Source organism: Perca flavescens, chromosome 20, assembly GCF_004354835.1.
Source record: "Perca flavescens isolate YP-PL-M2 chromosome 20, PFLA_1.0, whole genome shotgun sequence".
Lineage (NCBI taxonomy): Eukaryota > Metazoa > Chordata > Actinopteri > Perciformes > Percidae > Perca > Perca flavescens.
Window position 1 is genome coordinate 10637792 of NC_041350.1, and position 23171 is coordinate 10660962.

Sequence of the window (23171 nt, forward strand, 5' to 3'; positions counted from 1 at the left end):
AATGTTGCCTTTTCTACCTCTCTCTCTCACACACACACACACACACACACACACACACACACACACACACACACACACACACACACACACACACACACACACACACACACACGCACACACACACACACACACACACACACACACACACACACAGGGCTGGACTGGCCATCTGGCATACCGGGCATTTTCCCGGTGGGCCGACGCACTTTTGGGCCGAATCGCCGATATAAATAGGCCTTTTTTATTTTTTGGCCCCACTCCGGGCCGCAAATTTACGAATCCCACTATGGCCACGCCTCCCAGCCCTGACACACGAGTTGTAATAGTCATGCTGGAAGTTTAGCATCCACGTTAAAATGGACAAACGACCACTAAAGTGCAAGGGAGGTGCAGAGAAATTACAGGAGAAAAAGATTAAGAATCTACAGGCGGATTCCTCCAAAATTTCGGACATGTTTGGGGCTGTAGTAGCTGCTTCAACATCAGCATAACCTGAAGCCGAGGAGAGAGAAGAGAGAAACAGCATCATGACATGGAAGAAGCCGCGAGGAGGAGGCGACAGGGCCACGGGAGCGAGTGAGGAAAAGATAGTAGGCTAGAGGACGATGTGGTAAGGAGTAGGACTCTCAGGAAGGGAGGGAGGCTCTGTGTGTGTGTGTGTGTGTGTGTGTGTGTGTGTGTGTGTGTGTGTGTGTGTGTGTGTGTGTGTGTGTGTCACGTCATAACGACAACAAGCAGTTTGTAACATTAAAGTTAGTGGCTGTCAGGTAACCTATCTGTTTAAGCTTACATTGAAAATGCTAGTGGTTAGCCTGTTGGGTAGCTGAAAAGCCTGTGTGATCTATAAAATCAGTGTTGATACAAGCATCAGTGTTCCTTGAATGGCTTAATTAGCTTCTCTTGTATTGGTGCTCTTTTCCAGGGCATATACTACTCTCAGCTTTAGTGTAGCTTTTGGGAAGGGTTATGGTTATGGTTATTGTATTTAGCAGACACTTTTGTCCAAAGCGACAAAATATGAATCTTACAATATATGGAGCTAAATCGGGGCCAAATGTTTTGTTCATTTGAAAAAAATATATATAGTTGAAAAAATAAAGCTTGAAATTGAAAATTTAAGTTTTGGTCAAAACTTGGAAAAAATAAAACCATGTATTCAAACTTAAAATAAGTGTACCAATTTTTCTTTCAGTTTGAATAAAATATAGATTAAATTCTGGAATTATTTTGAATAAATTATAAATTTTCATTTTTCACTTTAATATTTGTTTTCAGTTCCACATTTCATGTTTTCAGATTCAAAACTTATTTTTTTTTACGCCTTCAAATCTTTTTTTTTTCGGTTTCAAATCTTTTTTTTTTTGTTTTCAGATCTGTTTTTCACTTTCAGATAATTTTTTTTCGGTTTCAGACTTTTGGCCCTGATTTTGCGTGGGGGGCGTGGCTTCAACTCAGAGGGGCGTGGTATTATGAGTGACAGCCTAACAACGAAGGCAGAAGACTCCTCTGTCATGTTGACTTCAGGAAATGGTGTTACTGTGAGAACTATGACTGAATGCTTTCTATCCACTATATACATGTGATGTTTACTTAATAAACTGATGCAAGTGACAAAGTTCCATTTAAAAAATTGTATTGGACAACACATGGTACCAATTACACTATAAGAGCAATAAACTGATTGTGCAGTTCGGCAGGAACAATGACTTCTCCACTTCCATGTATGACATTGAATGTAGCACCACAGTATTCACTCGGCAGTCAGCATAGCGTCCGCTCCGCCAAGGCAACCTGCTGGCGCAGCCCACAGGTAAGACATGTGAAAGATATTAGCCTTTTTGAATAGATACTTTGGGACATTATCCCGCGGTGGCATTTTTTTTTTTTTGTCATTAACACATAAAGGGAAAATAGGTGGACAGCTGGAAATGAAGCATCGCTAGCACAAATGTTAGCATTAACTAACGTTAGCTTCACACTAGCTGGTGTTTTTACACCAATTTTAGTGTCCAGCTCAAGTTTTTTGACTTTAACGTTTAGTGGTGGTCTTTGTTAACCTCTGTTTGTCAGAATGACCATAACTCGACAGTGGCTGCCTGCAGCCGTACAGCCTTATAAATGTAAAACATTATAGATAACTAACATTGCTAGTGTTACCTTTTCATGGTTAGTTTAAACAACATAACTTGTCCTGGTCCGCTTTGTTAATCAATCAATCAATCAAAGCTTTTATTACGGACACACATGGTCCAGAAAACAGACCGTAAGACATACAAATACAAAAAGACAAGTTAGTGTATTCTGATACTTAAGTTAGGCTGTGGTAGAAGCCTTCAAAGTTTGCCCACTTGGCATATTTTGTAAGGCATAACTGTCATGCTGTTACATGTAACGTTATAGTGTAAAACGTAATTTATCAGGCTACAGCATTAATGTAAAGTCATATTTGTCTACTCTATAAAAGGAGACCTTCTTCACTGCAGCCAGTGTCAAGTTATGGTCATTCTGACAAACCGAGGTTAACAAAGACCAATACACGTTAAAGTTAAAAAAAAACTTGAGCTGGACACTGAAATTAGTGTAAAAACACCAGCTAGTGTGAAGCTAACGTTAGTTAATGCTAACTTTAGTGCTAGCGATGCTTGATTGCCAGCTTTGTCCAGCTGTCCACCTATTTTCCTTTTATGTGTTAATCACAAAAAAAAAAATGCCACTGCGGGATAATGTCCCAAAGTATCTATTCACAAAGGCTAATATCTTCACATGTCCTACCTGTGGGCTGGTGCCAGTGAATACTGTGGTGCTCTAAGTCATACATGGAAGTGGGAGAAGTCATTGTTCCTGCTGAACTGCACAATCTGGCACAGTTTATTGCTCTTATAATGTAATTGGTACCATTTGTTGTCCAAAACATTTTTTAAATGGAACTTTGTCACTGGCATCAGTTTAAGTAAAAATCACATGTATATAGTGGATAGAAAGCATTCAGTCATAGTTCTCACAGTAACACCATTTCCTGAAGGCAACATGACAGAGGAGTCTTCTGCCTTCTTTGATAGGCTGTCACCATAATGCCACGCCCCTCTGAGTTGAAGCCACGCCCCCACGCCAAATCAGGGCCAAAAGTCTCAAACCGAAAAAAAAATATCTGAAAGTGAAAAACAGATCTGAAACCGAAAAAAAAGATTTGAAGCCGTAAAAAGATTTGAAGCCGTAAAAAAATAACTTTTGAATCTGAAAACATGAAATGTGGAACTGAAAACAAATATAAAAGTGAAAAATGAAAATTTATAATTTATTCAAAATAATTCCAGAATTGAATCTATATTTTATTCAAACTGAAAGAAAAATTGGTACACTTATTTTTAGTTCAAATACATGGTTTTATTTTTTCCATGTTTTGACCAAAACTTAAATTTTCAATTTCAAGCTTTATTTTTTCAACTATATATATTTTTTTCGAATGAACAAAACATTTGGCCCCGATTTAGCTCCATAACAATAGTTAAAATTAAATTTAAAGTTGCTAAGCCAATATTAAGCAAAATAGTAATAATAACAATAATGACAATACAATATCAAATATCAATAATAAAAATATATAAAAATACAAATCATAACTCTAAGAATGAATTAATTATTTAAGTGTAAGATCAACAGATAAATCTTGACACCCCTCTTGAAGGATCCAAAACTATCACATGAACGCTGAACACTAGGCAACTCATATCATTGAACGCACGCATATTTTAAGAGGACTGTCTGCAGGGAATGTGTCTGACCAATCACGGTGGGTGTGGGCTGCCTGGGCCAAAAATGCCAGGGCCGATTTTTTTGTCCCAGTCCAGCCCTGCACACACACACAAACACATTACATTATCCACTGTCCACGTACAAAAGCAGACATACACTGAAAATATATGCTGTACACTAATCCACAGCATTCTATACACCTGTCCCAGATCATGTGAAATAATATCTGCTTGCATGCAGACAGACTGAGCAGGGACACATTCTCTAAAGCTTGGATTAGACACACACATATACAAACACACATGCAAACCCTGCAGACACAGCAGGGGTTTTACAAGACCACAAATCATTTAAAGTAGGCTCGTCGTGGGTTGTAATGCTTTTTGACATGGTAGAAAACAGCATTTGTTACGCTAGAGGACGGAAAGGGTGTTTTTAATCAAATCAGCCAGAGTGGCTTCTTCATTTGAGGCACATATCGACAAGATAATCACTAAACACTATTATAATAAGTATTATAATACCAAAAATGTTCACTCTAAATGCAACACACACACACACACACACACACACACACACACACAAACACACACAGACACACACACAACACAGAACATGTAGAATAGCAATCTAAAAAAGTTTCGTGAAAATGAAGTCACAAGTGCATTGTAGTTCTGATCATTGTACATTTGAACTTAATCAACTCATAATGAGGACAATTTCTTTATGCCTATCGGCGAACAAGACTCAAAATATCACACACACACACACACACACACACACACACACACACATGCAGAGGCAGACTGAGTTGTGGATCCTAAACTGTCCCTGGTGCTGAATGGACTGGCTATTTTAGGCATGAGAGAGAGAGATAGAGAGAGAGAGAGAGAGAGAGAGAGAGAGAGAGAGTTAGAGTGAGACTCTATGCAGGCAAGAGTGACAAACAGCCTCCCTGTTAGTGTGTCTGCTGCAACAACAGAAAACACACCAATGCTCATTTTATTAGTTACTCCAGGGCATGTAAAAACAGTGTCTGCATTTTAAGGGGGTTGGCAGGACGGCACAGTGGCTGGCATACATCCTCTGAACTGAAAGCCCAGCCTGGCTCCCTCTGCCTCAGCCTGACACTAAACAACAGTAAAGCCCTTTAAAATCTGTGCTTTCCTAGCATACACTGCCTGTCACTGTAATTTGTTAATTTGACCAATTGTGTTGGTAAAAGTTCATAAGAAATACAAAACCTAATCCAAGTTCCAATCCTTTAGTGATATATATATATATATACACATTTGATTCAAAATAAAGTAAAGCTATTGTGTCTCTCACTCACCAGTGGTTTGGTTGTCCTGGTTCTGAGCTCCTTCTTCTTCTGTTTTCTGCATTGACTCAGTTTGAGGTTCTTAGACACAAACACCAGTCGCTCCAACACCAGCCCAAAGAAATGCTTCATTGGAAAACCATTGGCCAAAAATCACACACACACACAGTAGTGTGTTTTTCACATGCGTGTGCATGTGTGTGTTTGGTATTTAAGGTAATTAAAGCAGAGTCAGAAGTGGCGTCTTTGAAGGAGAGTGGTTGAAATGGGTGAAAGTGAAAGTGTGAAGTGCGCAAGGGTAGGAAACACAAATATGAGAGCGTGTGTCAGTGAGGGAGGAGGGGAAGGGTGGGAGTCGCCTTTTAGTAAATATGAGGAGAGGGAGAGAGGGTGAGGAGAGGGTGAGGAGGAGAGGATGATGGGAGATAAGAAAACAAATCTGGACACTTTTCATGCCTGTTATAGTGGGAGTAGATTGTGATATTGAGCGGATATTGTTTTTTATTACAAATCTGATATGGTCCATAAACACCATCTGCCTCTGATATGATGGAATTGCTTCTGTTTTTATTGTTAAAATGGTTAAAGTCAGAGGCGTGACATTAAAATCATTTGAGTCTGGCAGGAGGAATTTTCTCATCAGCCTTGAATGTACAGTTATCCTTAAGAGGACTCATGGACCTGCACCACTTTTATTGCCACTACACTGTATAGGCGTAACCCAGTTTAAGGTTGTAATAGAAAGTTTACTTTCTTATGATGGTGTCTTCATCCTAACAAAATAACACTCTTTGGATAACCTTAAATTATTGAATTTTTCAGGCATTTTCCGCCTTTTTTTGTAATACAAAAAGTATTGTAAAGTAACCACTGAAAATACTTGTCGAGGTAGATTAATGTAATGCTCGAGACATTTCTAGATTGCTACACAACTAACTTGTTGATTAGTTTGAGCATGTGACAACTGACTTGTCGAGTCTTAAAAAAGTCCCAGACGTTCCGAGGCCAAAACTCGTCTATTTTTTTTTTTTAGCTCTGAGTCCAGCAGAGCTGGAGCCGGCCAGGTCACTTGGGGTCAACACTGACCCCTTCACTTGCAAAATCATTATTGGCACAGCACTGAAACATATCAGGGCACTTTGTTTAACTGTATGAGCTTTTTATTTGAATGTAAAAATTATTAAATTACTTAAGTGTGATTGTAGGAAACAATAAGCAGAATTGATATCTTTAACTGTGCTTTTATTGTACACTCCAAGCAAGGTAATTGTTCAAATAAGAAAACGATAAGTTTATATATGTTTCACAGACAATTACTGTAAAAGGATAAGAAAAGGCCTTAATGCTCCTCTGAATGAAAGACATGACAGCAGAGTCTAGACTTAAGGGAATGTAACTAAAAAAAACAAAAACATTACTAATCAACATGGGTATCAGCATTATTATATTATAATACATATATCTGTAGGCCTATGTGTGTGTTGTGTGTGTGTGTGTGTGTGTGTGTGTGTGTGTGTGTGTGTATATTGGTTGGTTTCTGTGGTGTGAAGCTGTCCAGAAGCAGCAGTGGTGATGCTGGACGGAAGAGATTAGAGAGGCTACACTGATATACAGCAGCATGACTGCACTGTTACACACTCTCACACACACACACACACACACAGACACACACACACACACACACACACACACACACACACACACACACACACACACACACACACACACACACACACACAGAGAGAGAAGGTATATTTGCAGAAGAGCTGTCTCGCTCTCTTTCTCTCTGTCACACACACACACACACACACACACACACAAACATACACACACACACAAGGTCACATGTTTGGTGCATGTGCTCAAAACAGACACAACAAGCCTTCTATTGCATCTATTGGAATTGAAAACACACACACACACACACACATACACAAGCAATAATAAATCTTCAATCACAGATTGAAGATTTATGGATCGGACTGATATTTATGTCCCACAATCTTTTAAAAAACTGCTGCCAGGAGACGCCACACTCCACTATGAGCCTTTACTTTAAGCACATCACGAACCAGAATGAATTGAAAATGAAAAGGGTGAGGTAACAGTTTTCATTAGATTCATATCAAAACAGTAATTTGAGTTTAGTTGAGAAGAAGCAGTGTTTTGTTATAAATGATAGAAGCACTTTCTCGGACTGCCATATTATAAACAACACGTTATTCCACCCACTACAGACAATACAACCAAATACTGTAACAGAGGTAGTCAGATTTACACACATACCATCACATTGAGTTCAAACAGTAAAGTCAGTGCAGGAACAAAAAAAAATAAATACTCATGAGCTGTCACCAGCTGCCCAGTGAAAGGACAACTGTATAGAGGGCCGAAGTCACACCAAAACCAGGTTCTGTTCCAGAAGGAAGACAACTTCATTCAGAAGCCCTTTGACATTTGCAACAATGCTAATAACTCCAAATCCAGCCTCGGAACAGATCCTTTCTCAGCAGCATGTCGTGTGTCTAACTATGTTTAGATAAGGGCAGTCGTTTCTTTAAAATTATCAAATGTCATTGTTTACTCAATATTTCAGCGTTGAGCTGCAAACACCATTTCCAATAAGTCCTTGAGCGAGCTATAAAGTCACAGCTCGTCAAAAAATGGCCATGAGCGAGTTGAGGGGTCGTGGTTAATATATGTCTGCAATAACAGCAGGACAGAGAGGACGTAGAAGTTTTCAGACAGAGATTACAGCTAAAAAGTTGGGAGAATGAATTGACTTCAGAGGAGAGTGTTGATGATTTCAATTTTCATACAAGCTGTAGTTTGTTGTATGCCAGGAGTATCAAACTCAACTTCACTAAGGGCCACACTGGAAAAAGAGACTCACACCAAGGGCCAGACATGTAGAGTTTACTGACATGCTTTTATTGTTTAAGTCAAATATCTGTGACTGTATTACTGCATGTCTCATAGAATCTCCTGACTTGCAGTTTAAAGCCCCCAAAAAGTCAGAAAAAAAAGTTTCTTAGCCATCATAGAAAAGATCGCAAAAGCAACCAAAACAACGGGGGAAAAAAAAAGCGTCCCCCCCAAAAAAAAAGTCTGGAACAGTGGCAAAAAGGTTGAAAAAAAGCCTCTGCAAAAGTGACAAAAACTTAGACGGGCCAAAATTTATTGAGAACCTAAATAGATGTGCGGGCCGGATCAAAATCTGTGAGGGGCCGGGTTTGGCCTGCGGGCCTTGAGTTTGACACGTGGTGTATGCTTACACAGTAATCATTGTTTAAATCACAAAGGTTTCAATTTCTTATCGCAACAGCTGCAGCCGATGCTGATTTGTCTATATTATAGAATACAGTATATAAGATATGTAATATATATATGATTATATATATTCTTACATATATAAAGACTGATGAATAAAAAGCTGAATGAGAGATTATATTAAGTTACAGAAGCTAGCGGAACAGAGGGTAGCCAGGAAGTGATGTCATGACTTTATGCAATATGCTTTAAAGCAAAACTAATCATAAATTCTTTAAATCTGCTGGATTGGTTTTATTTTTGTGACTGTGAACTATGTAACAGATATGATTGGATAGTGTCCAGGCTGCTGTGGCTTTTTCTTTTGTTTGTGCTAGTAAATCATTGTAAATGATGCTGGACTCTGTTGGGATCTGGGGTGTAGCGTGCTTAGACCCGCTGTGCCAACCACTCAAGGAGAGCTGTCCTCCAGGGAGTCCACTGGTTTTTCGGGCTGTGCCATCTGTCAGACTGTTGCTACGCTTGCCCACTGACTCCTCCTGTGTGTTTTGTTGCAGTTCCTAAAAAAACAGATTGCATCTCTTCTTAGATATTGGGCTGCACCTGAACTCTCTTTGGTCTTGAATGAAATCAGAAAAGATTTTTTTAAAAGCAGCTGGGGTAATTTCGGAGACATTTCAAAAAAACGGTCTGCTCACTAGATAATGATGCATTATGGGAGGGTAAAACCGTTTCCATTTAAATAACACACGTGTAGACATCCTTTTTTAGTCAGTACATCAATCAAAATTAGGAAAGGATTACACGCTGAAGAGAAAATAGCTCTGCCGTACTGTCCTTCCAGTGAGGCTGCTTCAAGTAACACCTGCTCATAAACTGGGGGGATTTGCAAGCTTAAATATAGAGTCAGATACATAGTAGCACTCTTTGAACACAGACTAATGAGTCTATAGTGCCTTTACAATCAGCCTACACTTTAGAAACTGGGTTGTCACTGTTATATAGAGCCACGTACAATAAATAAACAATGGAATGAGATTTAATCCTGTTCATAAGTGAATGTGCTTCTTAAAGGTTCCATGACATGCTGCTTTTTGGATGCTTTTATATAGACCTTAGTGGTCCCCTAATACTGTATCTGAAGTCTCTTTCCCGAAATTCAGCCTTGGTGCAGAATTACAGCCACTAGAGCCAGTCCCACAATGAGCTTTCCTTAGGATGTGTCATTTCTGTGTCTGTAGCTATTGAGGAGGAGAGAGGGGGGGCAAGGTGGAGGGTGGAGGTGTGGCCTTGCCCAACTTCCACTTTGCTTGTTTGAAAGCCTTGATGTCTCTCTTTCTCATATGTGGGCTAAATTCTCTGGGCGGGCAAAGCAGAGAAAGGGGAGGTAACCTTGCTCCTTATGACCTCATAAGGAGAAGATTCCTGATTGGTCCATCTGAGCTTTCATTTTCTCAAAGGCAGAGCAGGATACCCAGGGCTCGGTTTACAGCTATCGCCATTTCTAGCCACTGGGGGACCATAGGCAGGCTGGGGGAACACATATTAATGTTAAAACATCTCATAAAGTGAAATGTTCATGCCATGGGACATTTAAATCACCATAAATACAAACAAAACGATGCTCCGGTGTCAGAAAGTATCTCTGACAACAGAATGACAGTGACCAAAAAAGTAAAACTATTTGAAGACATTTAGTTTGAAGCTCATAAGTAAAGCTCATGGATAAAGAAAAAACGAGAAATACAAATTCCAAAGTAAGACAAAAGTAGCCTAACTTCCCTGTTGGCAGAGTGTGTGTGTGTGTGTGTGTGTGTGTGTGTGTGTGTGTGTGTGTGTGTGTGTGTGTGTGTGTGTGTGTGTGTGTGTGTGTGTGTGTGTGTGTGACAGAGCACAGAGGGGAACACAGTGACAGCTGGAGGCGATTTTGTGTTTCAGACACCCCAGCTCCCACTGCGGACACCCAAACACACTCCCACACACACACAGATCAGTCAGCGCCGTCTCTATAGGAACTGCATGGGACCAGTGAAGCATGGGCTTTCAGCTCATTGAGAAAGAAACAATCCTTACACTTCTGTAAGTCAGTACTACCTCCTACTATGCATGTCTCTGAATCATTTATGTTCATCTGTGTTTTCAAAAAAAAAAAAAAAAAAAAAAAACATGCCTCCAGAACAACCTCCCAGAAACCCCATAGCAATCTCAGTGAGTCGGTAACAAATAGTGCCAACTTGCCCAAAACAGATCAATACTTAGGCCTATTAATTATTAAACAATTTAAAGTTTGGGATACATTCATTTTTCCAAGAACCAATTTTTTCCTATACAGGTGTGATCCTTTAGAAATATATGATGACAGCAAACCACAAGATTATGAATATAGTAGGCTCCCTGCTAATAATACTGTCAGATATACTGTACCTTTTTGTGTTTAATTTTGACATTTAGCATGTGCTATGTTTAGTGTTGAAAACTACGCTAAAATTGAGAGATGACTAATTGTAGCAGCTGCAATGTTAAATGTCAATTTAAAACACTATGTGGCTAAATGTGTTAGCCTTGTGAAGATTGGTAAAATAAAATAAAGAAAACTCAAACACAGCACTGCTTTGTCAGCATGCTAACAACGCTTGTATTTAGCATGTATAATGTTTACCATGATCACAGTGTGTCAGCATGCTAACATTTGATAACATTTTGTCTATAAACCAAAGTATTAAACAAATTAAAAGGTTGACCTGACGGTGTGAAACCACCAAAGTTATTACAATTCATCCTGAAGAAAACATGATGTGGACCAAATTTCATGGCAACCCATCCAACAGTTGTCATGGACAAAGGTCAAGGCAGAAGCTCTCTCTCTCTCTCTCTCTCTCTCTCTCTCTCTCTCTCTCTCTCTCTCTCTCTCTCTGTGCAGTAAACACATCTCTATATCTTCAGTGTATTGTCCGAAGCTGACAGCAGCTCAACCCAGCCACAAAGCAGTGTAGTGTTTTCAGTGTGTGTGTGAGAGAGAGAGAGAGAGAGAGAGAGAGAGAGAGAGAGAGAGAGAGAGAGAGAGAGAGAGAGCTAGAGAGGATGGAAACAATAATATGGTTTGGTTTACTTAGGATTTTACTGTTGGTTTGCAGGTACAAACTATCTTATGATTGTGACATGAGGGGGCTAAGAGATTAATTTATTTAACTTTAATTTTTGAAAACTTATTAAAATGCATGCACTTGCTTTTTTAATATTTTTAAATAGCATTCAGTATTTGGGCAGAGTAGTAGTGCCTGAATGTATGTCCATGTATATTACATATGGAATTGCATCTCTATAGAGCCAAATATTTTTTTAAACATTTATGAGCACTTGCACTATGCACGCACGCACGCACGCGCACAACACACACACACACACACACACACACACACACACACACACACACACACACACACACACTCAAGACAGCCAGAAGAAAAGCAGGACTTCTGATTAAACCCTTCAAAATAAAAGCCTAATTGACGAACGGAATGGTATCATTTTTGAGTAAAGCAAATGCAGTGAAAGTAGGTGAAAATCACAAATGCATTAATTCATTACCAGAAACAGTAATTGTGTAGAGATTATGAGGCATCAATATATGTTAAAGGTCTGCAAAAAATTCACACTCACTTCACAGGATGTTTAGCAGCAGTCTCAACGTCTAGGACATTTCACTGTGGAACAGATCTTTCTGCTATGGGGCCGATTTTAGAACCACCTTCACCAGCACAACAATAATAATAATAATAATAATTTTAATTATCATTTTTATTATTATTTGTATAATTGACATATTTCTGCTTTGGGAGGATTTTGTTTTAAAATATTGCATTGCATAATGCATGAACCCTACACTAAAGTTGCTATTTTGAAACCAGAGCACACTTCCGGTTTAGTTCTTTTTAAATTTGGCAAATTGATACAGCTCAGACACTGAGTAAATCACGGGTTTTTTAAATGGTGTTGAAACGTTTGTTTCTCTAAAGTAATTGAATACATATTTACAATTTAACACATGCACGATTTAAAGCGTCTTGCTTGGCTACATTATGCAAAATAGAATCACTATTTCGTTTCAGGCCCCCTGCTTTTCTGAAAATTGACGTGAAAATGCGCAGCTTATGACAATATGCCCTAAAAAAGTTACAGTGTATAAAAGTTGTTTTAATTGTAGCTGATAAACGTGTTCGTAATGAATATTTCAAGTGTCATTAGGTAACATGTCAGCTTTCCGTTTGGCTCCACGTCCGCTTTTTAACTCAAAGCGCCCACAACTGTATATAGCTAGGTTAGCTCTGAAGTCTTTAGCATTGAGTATGTTGCATATGTTAGCCAAGGCGACACATTTTCTACGAAGCATACCCCGTTTGATACATTTCATGAAAGAAAACTCACCGGCAACATTTCTGCTGGTCGGGTCCACCTCCTGTCCCGTTAGAAAAACAACTTTCTCCTTATTTCCCTCTTTCCTGACCTTACTTCTTCTATAATTGAGCTTTTTCGTTCTCTTCCTCTGCTTTCAGGTAATTTTCCATACATCCAAATTCTTCTTCTTCTTCTTCTTCTTCTTCTTCTTCTCTCTCCGGTCAGATATCCAGATGCTCAAAAAAACTAAAACTCCAGCTCCTATCCACTTTCCTCATTCAATCCCTCCCTCTTCCTTCCTCTCTTTCTCTCTCTCTCTCTCTCTCTCTCTCTCTCTCTCTCTCTCTCTCTCACACACACACACACACACACACACACACAGGCACGCCTTTCTCTCTCTGCTGTTTTACACCGGGAGAGGAAATTGGAGTGGGAAAGCTGGAAACACCAGTTGTAATTTCACTGTCTGTCAGAATTTCACCGATTTCATCCTTTGGTCGATCAGCAGGCGGTCCTCCGGTTTGGTCTGCGGGGTAAACTGGGTCACCGTCCCGATCATCTCTCCCATCTGCCCCCGGTCTCCTCCTCCTCCTCGCGGTAAATAGCCTCCAGGTTCTGTAGAATATGTAGGAAAAATAGTTGGTGGAACAATCCCCCCCCAATATAAAAATCATTATTATTTTCCGGAGATTTGAATTGATGTTATTTTGAGTGAGAGCGCCCTCCCTCGGCTGTGAGGCAGCAACAACCTGTTCCTACAATATTACAGCTAATTTATGACAGTTCATCGTTCCAATTTACAGTAGCCGTTATGTAACTCTAGCCAAGGCCGGCCCTAGACTTTTTAGGGGCCCTAAGCAGGATTTGGTTTTTGGACTCTCCACATTGTAACATGTTGCCACTACACTTGGCACTTAACCAACTTGTGTATTGTAAATATTAGTTTAAGCACACATAATGTACAAATACGCATTTAAAGACTAATGTGAGACCTATAAGCAGCAACACTATCTTTAAATAGACCAGCTCTGTTATGAGCTCTACTGTGGGACATTTCAAGCGCTCTTGGGGGCCCTCTGGTAGCCACGGGGCCCTAAGCAGCCGCTTAGTTTGCTTATGGGTTGGGCCGGCTCTGACTCTAGAACACTTCTAATATGTGGATCATTTTTATTTCACCATGAACGTGGTGATAAATGGTGATTTCAGTATAACGTTATTATGTGTATTTTCTTAATGGGGACTATACTGGAGCCACAACTCTCCCATTTATTTTAAATCCAGATGATTGTCTTCTGTCTTCATAGCCCTCCATCTGTAATTCAAATAATTTATTAAACTATAAAGATAGCAGTTTTTGACTCCACCGGACATTGGACACACACACACACACACACACAGACACACACACACACAGCGCTGTGTAGCTTAAAGCGAGTTTAGAGATGTTCAACTGTCATATATTCAGCAGATTATCACAGAGCTGTCCTCTGCTGCCAAGGACGAGGTAGAGAGTGTGTGTGTGTGTGTGTGTGTGTGTGTCCTGGCTGATCAAGTGGCATTGTACAAACCATAATAATATGGAACATCACATTACAGAAGTAACTTTGCATTTGTTAAGTCATTTGTCTGACACTCCCTACTGCAGGGCTTCATCATTATTACTGTATAATAATGGGTTCAACCTTGAGAACAGAAGTTGATTTACAACAGCGCTGAAAAACATTTAAGAGATTGATAGTGTTCTTTTCACATCTTAATCCAAGCACAAATGACTTCATTATAAAGTTAAACCATCTGGCAGGACGTTGCCGCCCTCTACCGTCCACAGGAACTACAAACACTCAGCTAAACGGAAACATTTCAACATGACCACTAACTGCTGCTTAAGAGGAGTGAATATTTTAGGGCTGCTCCCTCTTAGTTGATTAATCGACTAATCGGTCGTTTTGGTCTTAGTCAACTTAGATTTCTTTAGTCAATTAGTCATGGGTTTTTTTTTCATGCCGAATGACTTATTTCCAAGAAACGTAAAAGCACATCCCTGGTAAACACAAGAATTAAAGTGCTTTTGCATGACTCTTTGCGGAGAAAAGATTTACAGATCTGTCGATTAAATCAATTAATTGATAAGTCGATGCAACTGAATGAGTTTTAGTTGACTAAGAATTTCTTCAATCGAGCACAGCCCTATATTTTATTTTCATCTCTGTATATCAGTATATATACTGATATGGTGGTCAGTGTAAAGTTTGCTTAATTCACTTGAAGTCTAGCATTAGAGTTACTGGTGTCAAACTAATGGTATCTGTACACTCATGCATTTTGCGGACATATAAATGACTGTTTGCCTTTTGACAACAAGCGGCTGAAGCTATTGTTTCCAATTAGCATTTACGAAGATGACTCTTATTTGTTAGAAAACTTTGTAGTTATTTCTTGTTGGTGTGTGTTGCCTCTATGTACTCCTGTTTTATCACTCTGTACAGCACTTTAATTGTAACTGTGGAAGATTGTCCCTACATATAACACCACTTTGGAAAATAAGGGAAATAGAATTGTGTACTTTCTTCTGACTATGAAGTCCACCTTACTGCCCTAATGTCTTGAAAACATGCGCCAGGATATAATGTGAAATCAGCCAGCTGTCTCTTTGTGTGGACATGGATATGAAAGAAAGCAGTAATGAAAAGCAACATTGTCAATACATCTCTTCCTCAGATATGCATTATTAACGAATCAAAGTCTCTAACCCAAGTCATGGGCATTTATTGTATTCATCCACTGTAGCTCTATTGTTCGAGGTTAGTTCATGTGGGTTGTTGTCAGGTCAGTCAATAAAACCAATCATCCTTGAATTTGCTCCATGTGGTACTGTCACTCTATCCTGTTGGCCACATTCAGACAGCATCACCAGAGCTAGCCACACACACACACACACACACACACACACGCAGTGCGTCTCACTATCTTTGTGGGGACCCGTCGTTGACATAATGCGTTCCCTAGCCCCTTACCCTAACCTTAACCATCACAACTAAATGCCTAACCTTAACCTTTACCCTAACTATAATTAATAATTCCATCCCTAATCCTAAAACCAAGTCTTAACCCTCAAACAGCCCTTTAAAGTTGTGGGGTCCAGCATTTTGGCCTCACAAAGCTGTCCGGACCCCACAAGTATACTGTATTTCCATTTCTTGGACCCCACAAATGAAGTTAATCGAGAACACACACACACACACACACACACACATGCACACGCACACGCACACACACACACACACACAAAACTGAGGTCAGGTCTTAGAATCACATTGGGCAGCTGCCATGTTACAGCTACAGCCCTATATGCGGTCCAATTCATGTGACCTGGAACTGTTGTAGAAGCAGCCTGGCAGCTTGCAAAGCTTCATTTAAGCATATTTACAAAATTGTTATTTCGGAAAATACTGTACGTCACATGGTTTCCACTGACATAATGGTGATGTCATTGTTGTCTCTGATCAGCAGGTTTTATTATGCGGTCTTATTATGTATTCAATGTGGATCTGATCAGTACTACACTAGTTGTCTTTAAGTGGCTCTTAATCTGAAGTGATTTTTGAGAATTGGATCAATTTTAGGCAAATAATGCTTGAAAATGAAATAAATAAGTATGCCTAAACTCACATTGCAGACAGACACATCTTACTAGAATTGGAAGAAAGGATGCTTTTCAAAAGAAATTCTGCAACAACCAACAGTTACATTACTAAACACTTTTAATTTTCCAACAAGACTACTAGATTTGTTTTCCTAGCAGACAGACATTTCACAAAAGAAACACTGTGGAATCAATAAATAAACAAGTACAAGTACAAATAGGTAGGGCACAGGGAAAGAAAAGAAAACCTACAGATAAAATAATATCACAAAAGACCCAACAGCATCTTACAAACACAGCAGCTGACCAGTGAGCTAAGTAGGTACAGAGCTGGGGATAGACAAGGAACTATGGCGACTGGTTTCAGCGGCAGCCATGTTGGCTCCACACGGGCGATTGCCTCATTATCACATTTAACTGTTTAACAGCGACGGAAACCCACGGCACCAACATTACCTACACGTTTGTATCACTAAAAGGTCACTCCTACTTCGTGAAATGCCATCTTATTTATTCACCATCTTAAATAGTACGTGCTCCTGTGTCTGCAGGGAGCCTATCAGACAACAGTATTCTGAACTGTTGTCACATAAATACCTCAATATAGACTATGCTAAATTGTTAGCAGGAAGACTAATATCACATATCACTGTATATGCTGCCGCTCTATCATACACTATGTTGCACTAAATTGTGTATGCTGAAGTGATGTATCCCAATGACAAAGTACATTTAAATCAAGTCTGTTATCAGCATTTATTGTAGCTGCGCATGTAACAGTGAATTGAGAAAGTAACCTGCGGAATAAATGTTTTTAACTTTGACAACCAAACAAGCTTGGTTTCACAGTAACGACAGTTGAAATGTATTCTGCTTGACTGTGTGGTTTCCCTTTAATGGGCTAAGTGTGTGTGTGTGTGTGTGTGTGTGTGTGTGTGTGTATTGTTGCTACATATTAAGGTGAGGTCACAGACCATAGAGCTAACTAAAAAAAACTAACTAAAAAAAAAACGTCTCCACTTTTTTTAAGCTCATTTATGATTTCAAATGAGACGTCTGCATATCTTTTTTTTTTAAAAGATTTTCAGCAATTTGACATGAGGTCCCCAAACATGTCCACTTTCCATTTAACAGCCAAAAGGTGAACGTCTCCTGTGAAGCTGCAGTGAAGACGTATGGGCTTGGAGATTCCTACTGTATAGAGCAGCTCTGTCCGTTGGCATCTTTGGGGCGCAGACACAGTTTAGGTTTGTAGTTTTCCAGGTACAGCAGCTGCTTGGAGTTGAACGCTCCACGACGCTTCCTGCCAAACATGAAAGAGACATGCTAAAAACGAGAAACAGCATTTCTAAAGACAATGACAGGTGTGTGAGCAATTTCCAGGGATGGTACTACTGAATATGGCATACATGAAAAGACAGAGCAGTTGTTGGTACAGTCAAGTAAAATGGAGAATCAGTATTTCTTACTCACAGTCTTATGAAGTGCACAGCATCTTCATATTCCATCCCACACTCAATTAGAGCCAGGGCCACCAACACAGGAGCTCTGAGGACAAACGACAAATAGATAAAAAATGTACTACCATCTGTTTGGGCAACAGTCCTGTAGCCCTGTATGAAGCCCCCCCCCCCCTTATAATAGTATTTCAGCTCAGCTTGTGCTCTGACTTTCGGCTCTAGCTTTCCTTTTTATCAAGTTAATGCCACATTTTATTTCGGGCCTCTGTAGCTACAGATCGAAGTGGCACGGTGTTAGAATAATTTCATTATCAAATGATAGACAGAGCCACTGAAGATATATTAAAGTTCATTTTACTTCAGAACCCAACAAGGAGGCAGTCTCCGCACTACAGAATAGTACAGAAAATGACCCAACGAAAAGCTCTCTACAGCTGCTTTTTATAATAAATGTAATAAATCATGATACACAGTGGACGTCGTCAATTGTTATCTTGTCGGAGTCAGTGACGTCTCCCCTATCTGGTCTGGGAGGGCATGTATGCCCTCAGGAACACACCGTGCTTAGACAAGGACAAGCAATGGCCCCCATGTTATCTTGTTTAGATTATTCAGTATAATATTATCCTATGCAAACAGTTTAATAAATAACAACAGGGAAAGTAGGTATCGTCATTTCCCTAACCCACGGCAGTAGCTGGTATCATAACATTTTGAAAATCTAGTACCACAGAGCTTTATACTGTGCAACACTGCTACAATTGACAATGAATGCCAGGTTTAAACAACACATCTTGTGCATATCTGAAACAAAGAGAGAAACAACACTGACTTGGGTCCACATTATTAATCTTGGCAAGCCGTTTATATATGTAATAAACTCAATATGTTAAATCCTGTGTCTAGTGCATACTAACCGTCCTAATCCAGCAACACAGTGCACAGCCACACAGCTGCCAGGCTCTTCTCTGAACTTTGTCTGCAGCAGGGTCAGCCAATCGTCAACCACCTGTTCCGGTGGGGCGGAGCCATCGTCAAATGGCCAATCCTGGGGGGGGGGGATATCAGTTCGTTATTTGATCAATTTGTTGCAACAACTTTTTGTTTTTGGTTGAATGTAAACATTTTTTTTTAATGTCCTGAGTCGACCCTTAAGAGGTTTCTGTACTACAGAAAGATAGTAAAATGACTTCCAGGATCCAGAATGTTCCAGAAGTGTCTTTTTACTTGGACATTGTTTAGTTGCTATGCGTAAAGATTCCTGCATCAGTAACCTAAAGTAAAGATCAGCTGATGGCTTGCTGGGCCTACTGCTTCTAGGTTTCATTGCAGATGCACTGGAAGAATACCTTTTTTAAAACTGCTTCTGGAGGTATTTAGCCTAGAAATCTAGACACACCCTAAGGGCAGCTAATTTAATTTGCAGCCAGGGGGGGTCTAGGCACTCTCCGTTGGCTTGCGAGCTGGAAAAACCAAACTCTAGTCAGGCCAATCACATCGTGTATAGAGTCGGTGGGCGGGCTTATGGCTGCTGCTGCTGCTGGGAACAGGAAGATGTGTTCAGAGTTTTGCCGACCAGATACGGCAAAAGTTTAATCTATCAACTAGCTCCGCTACCTTCTTTGTTGCTCTACCTGGTTGTAGCGCTATGCTAACGCGTGCAGAGGGAATTTGAAAGACAACCATTTATTCCGCCCCTCGGATTGAGCCCTGTCAATGGTGAGTTCCCAGACCCAACATCTTGATGTGGGTCTGGCTTGTCAGGCTAGAGGCATTTGGTTATCTTGCAGAATATTTGTGCTTGACTGAACAGAAGTTGACATTTATGTTTGTTATGTTACGTTTGATAAATATGTACATTTGATTATTGTACTTTACATTGTTGGACTTTTTAAGATTTAATCTGGTGTGTATATATATGTCACTTACCAAAACTTGTATATTTTCTTGTTCCACTGGTGTCTTGTCATATGTAGCAGCACACACTCTCACCAGGGTGTTTACTCCATATGCCTTTAGATCCTGCACATCAAAACACACTTTTTAACATAGCATGTCACTGTTGCTCCCTCTATAAATAAAAGAAAAAGGACATACATTAATTAATAAAAATGTGTGCTACCTCTATAAACCTTCCCAGCTGTGCATTGGTGGGGTTGTGTGTAATGAGGAATCTCAGGCAGTCATAAGAGATCTCCACTGGAGCTGGTCGGTTCATTTTTGGACCCTCAAATGTTTATTAGTACAGGGGGAAAAAAGATCCAAAACCTGTTGTGCTTCAAATACTAGTAACAACAACAGACTGTCTCTCCAAAGGAATCAAAGTGAAAGTATTTTGATTGTGTAAAATAAAAAGAATTTTCACAAAAAGAAATCACTTCAATTATTTTCCCTAACTAATCTGTATGATTTATGGGCAACAACTGTAAATATGTTATCCCTTTGATGACAAAAAGTCTGAATAAAAATACAAAAAAGTCAAATTTCCTGGAACAGAAATTAGGGAGGGGGAATCTAAAATGTTCTTGGCAATGAAGGAACAACTTAAATTGGCTTGGTTAAAAACAATTAAACTCTAGCACATTTGGGATCAAAAAGACTGCAGAAAGGATGCCCATAGTCCAGGAAAAAAAAATGAAGACAGAAAAAAAGACCTGTCCTTCCTTTCTTTCAAATTTGCTAGCCCATTCAGAGAAGACTTGTATGAATCAGAGTAGAAGAAGAAAGGAGACGCAGGCAAGGAGAAGAGCTGTGAGGAAACTCCTGGGATGAAACCGAAGCCTCTCCTACTCCCCAGGACAGGTGACAGGCTGAAGGTTGGCTTGTCTTCATATGGGTTGAACAGGATGGCAGTAAGGACCTATGAGGACATGGAGATGGCCATTAAGTTATCATTCCATATTGGGTTTTGCTTGAATATAATCTTTTTGTCTACTGACCTATTCTCAATAAAATGTTTTATCTGTGATTCTAGTGTGATCTGCGTGGGTTGCTCGCTTTTATAACTTCCTGCACATGTTACTGTCTTTTTACAATAGGCCAACACTGGATGAAGTAAATTACTAGATATATATATGGACATGTACTTAAATCAGTATTCATATCACTACGGATTCAGTGTACCTCTACTCTCTGTGGACTGTAACATGGTAAAAATTTAGTTTTTTTTCATGATCTACCTGGTGAAAACCACCTGCCTTTGTACTACACACCTGTGCACGCCAATCGCAGTGTTTGCGCCTAGCTGGTATCTCCTGTTCACTTGTCCACAATAAGCAGTAGGTGCTGGGCTTGGCAAAACTCCCCTCCGAGCCTCGCAAACGCCATACATGTGCAGCCTGAGAGACACAAAGTCATGAATTGCAATGTGTAATGTAGCTAGTAGCTATTCATTTGCACGGTATTACGAGAGGGTACTGTGTGTGTGACTGGTGGGAAATATACTCACTGCGATGAGAGCTGAGGAGATGGTTCATTGAGCGGACACAGGAAATTGTGACGGCTCCGGGATGTAGACACACCATTGATGATGATGCTGCTGCTTTTCTGGGTCCTGGCTGACAACGGCCCGCTAGCGTGCTGCTAACCTGCTGCGTAAAGGAAAATATGTTATTAATATTGCTCCGTTAACGTTGCCTGGCTTTACGTTAGCTCCTCCCTGCACGTGTTTATGATAACATTTTGTGGCATCAACCTCCCTTTCCAAAACGTGACAATTATATTAGCTAATGTTGCTATCCCGCGTTATAAAGCCCGAGTAAAATTATCCACCAAGCAACGTGTATCTCTGCATAACAGGACATAAGATATATATATATATATATACCCTGCCTGTTTTTACATGGAGTTTTGCGTGACATCATGTCTGCACACGATAATAACGTGTAAGGTACATTAACGTTACTGCGTACACATCGCTAGAGGCTAACGGTAAATATCTAGCTGCCGCTAGCTAAGTTAATTATGTTATGCCTGTAACCTTAGCTACAGCAAAAGCGTTATCCGTGTTCAGAATGCATAATGTACGTTAGCTCGGGCGATGTTCTAACGTTAAATTACACCCAGCAGCTAACGTTAACTGGTATAACGTTACCGGTGGCTGGTTTTTAAAAGGCACATAACGTTACATTAATGTAAGTTATACCGTTACCACAAAGGTTAGCTATAACATACCCAGTTTAAAGACAAAATGATTTGCTAGCTAACGTCAAATGACAGCGAAACATAGTGGTCTCGTTAACACAACATTAGCTAGTTACACAAGTAGTAGTAGTTGCTACATCGACATTAAAACATACACACGACTGGCATAGCTAGCTAGTTAACGTTACTTACAAAACGCAGTAGTTCCACGGAAAATCCAGATGCTTCTAATGACAGATAAGAGTCTGCAAACGAGACATGGTGAACAGAAATGTCGAGTTAGCGACAATAAACAACAGCACTTCCGGTCACAGGATTTAAATAATAAAACATATTCTTTTTAAATAAGGCATTGCACTGTTTTGAAAAATCCTGGACATTTTATTTTGTAAGGACATTTCCGGTATTATTCAGCCTGTCTCCTGCTAATTTGACGAATTTCAATCAAATTACTGTAATGCTAAACAATTGCTCTGCTCAAGTCTTACTTCACAATTATGGGGTGCCGTTTGTAAAGCGGCTCCCTCTGAAAATAACAGCAACATTTTGTCACATTTAGCTTCAAACAATGTTTAAAAAACTGGTATGAATTTTTAAGGGTCACTTTTTAGCACATTTAGAACAATATTTGTCAACTTAGATATTTTAAATAGTTAAATCTAAACATTAAATGTTACACCTAAATGTTAAATTTAAATATAAATCTAAATATTAAATCTAAATATTAAATCTTAATCTAAATCTAAATGTTAAATCTAAATCTAAATGTTAAATCTAAATATTAAATCTAAATCTATATCTAAATGTTAATTCTAAAATATTAAATCTAAATCTAAATCTAAATGTTAAATCTAAATATTAAATCTAAATCTAAATCTAAATGTTAAATATAAATGTTAAATCTAAATCTAAATATACATGTTGAATCTAAATGTTTCGGGTGAAACTAAATATTTAGCTAATATGTAAATTCAAAATACCAGTAACCGGAAGTACCAAAATAAAAGCTCGAGGAGGTCAGTGTGTGTTTATAGTGTCAAATAATGAATAACAAAACATCTCATCCAGGGAAATGGACTCTTGGACATGGATTATCGTGATAATAACTACCTAAATAATAAACACGTTTGGAGAAACTGTATTTGAAGAGTACTTTGAGTTTTTAGTGTCACTTTTATGAAGGGGG

At 39.3% G+C, this 23171-nt stretch overlaps 2 protein-coding genes across 7 annotated transcripts in view; both read right to left on the reverse strand.

Annotated features, from left to right (window-relative positions):
- Positions 1–13029, reverse strand: part of LOC114546961 (apoptosis-stimulating of p53 protein 1-like) — a 52824-nt gene extending 39795 nt beyond the window's left edge. For 2 of the 3 annotated variants that reach the window (XM_028566158.1, XM_028566156.1), the window contains exon 1: positions 5087–5344. In XM_028566158.1, coding sequence (XP_028421959.1) covers positions 5087–5206 — 120 coding nt within the window. In that variant the 5' untranslated portion in view covers positions 5207–5344. Of the gene's footprint in view, positions 1–5086; positions 5345–12769 lie in introns of those variants that run through there. The other variant, XM_028566157.1, reaches the window with a different exon arrangement.
- A 3453-nt stretch (positions 13030–16482) lies between these two features.
- LOC114546743 (protein tyrosine phosphatase type IVA 2-like) lies at positions 16483–22281 on the reverse strand. Of its 4 annotated transcripts, none has more exons than XM_028565754.1 (8): positions 22178–22281; positions 21291–21432; positions 21055–21180; positions 19965–20702; positions 19772–19864; positions 18760–18890; positions 17856–17930; positions 16483–17685 (listed from the first exon to the last, which is right to left on the reverse strand). In XM_028565754.1, the coding sequence occupies exons 4-8, from the start codon at positions 20058–20060 to the stop codon at positions 17574–17576; spliced, it is 507 nt and encodes a 168-aa protein (XP_028421555.1). In that variant the 5' UTR covers positions 20061–20702; positions 21055–21180; positions 21291–21432; positions 22178–22281; the 3' UTR covers positions 16483–17573. The 4 variants fall into 4 exon arrangements, with proteins under 4 accessions (XP_028421555.1, XP_028421556.1, XP_028421558.1 ...); XM_028565755.1 differs by having other exon boundaries at positions 21291–21429; positions 22178–22280; XM_028565757.1 differs by lacking the exon at positions 22178–22281 and adding an exon at positions 22016–22124.
- Between the last annotated feature and the right edge of the window lie 890 nt (positions 22282–23171).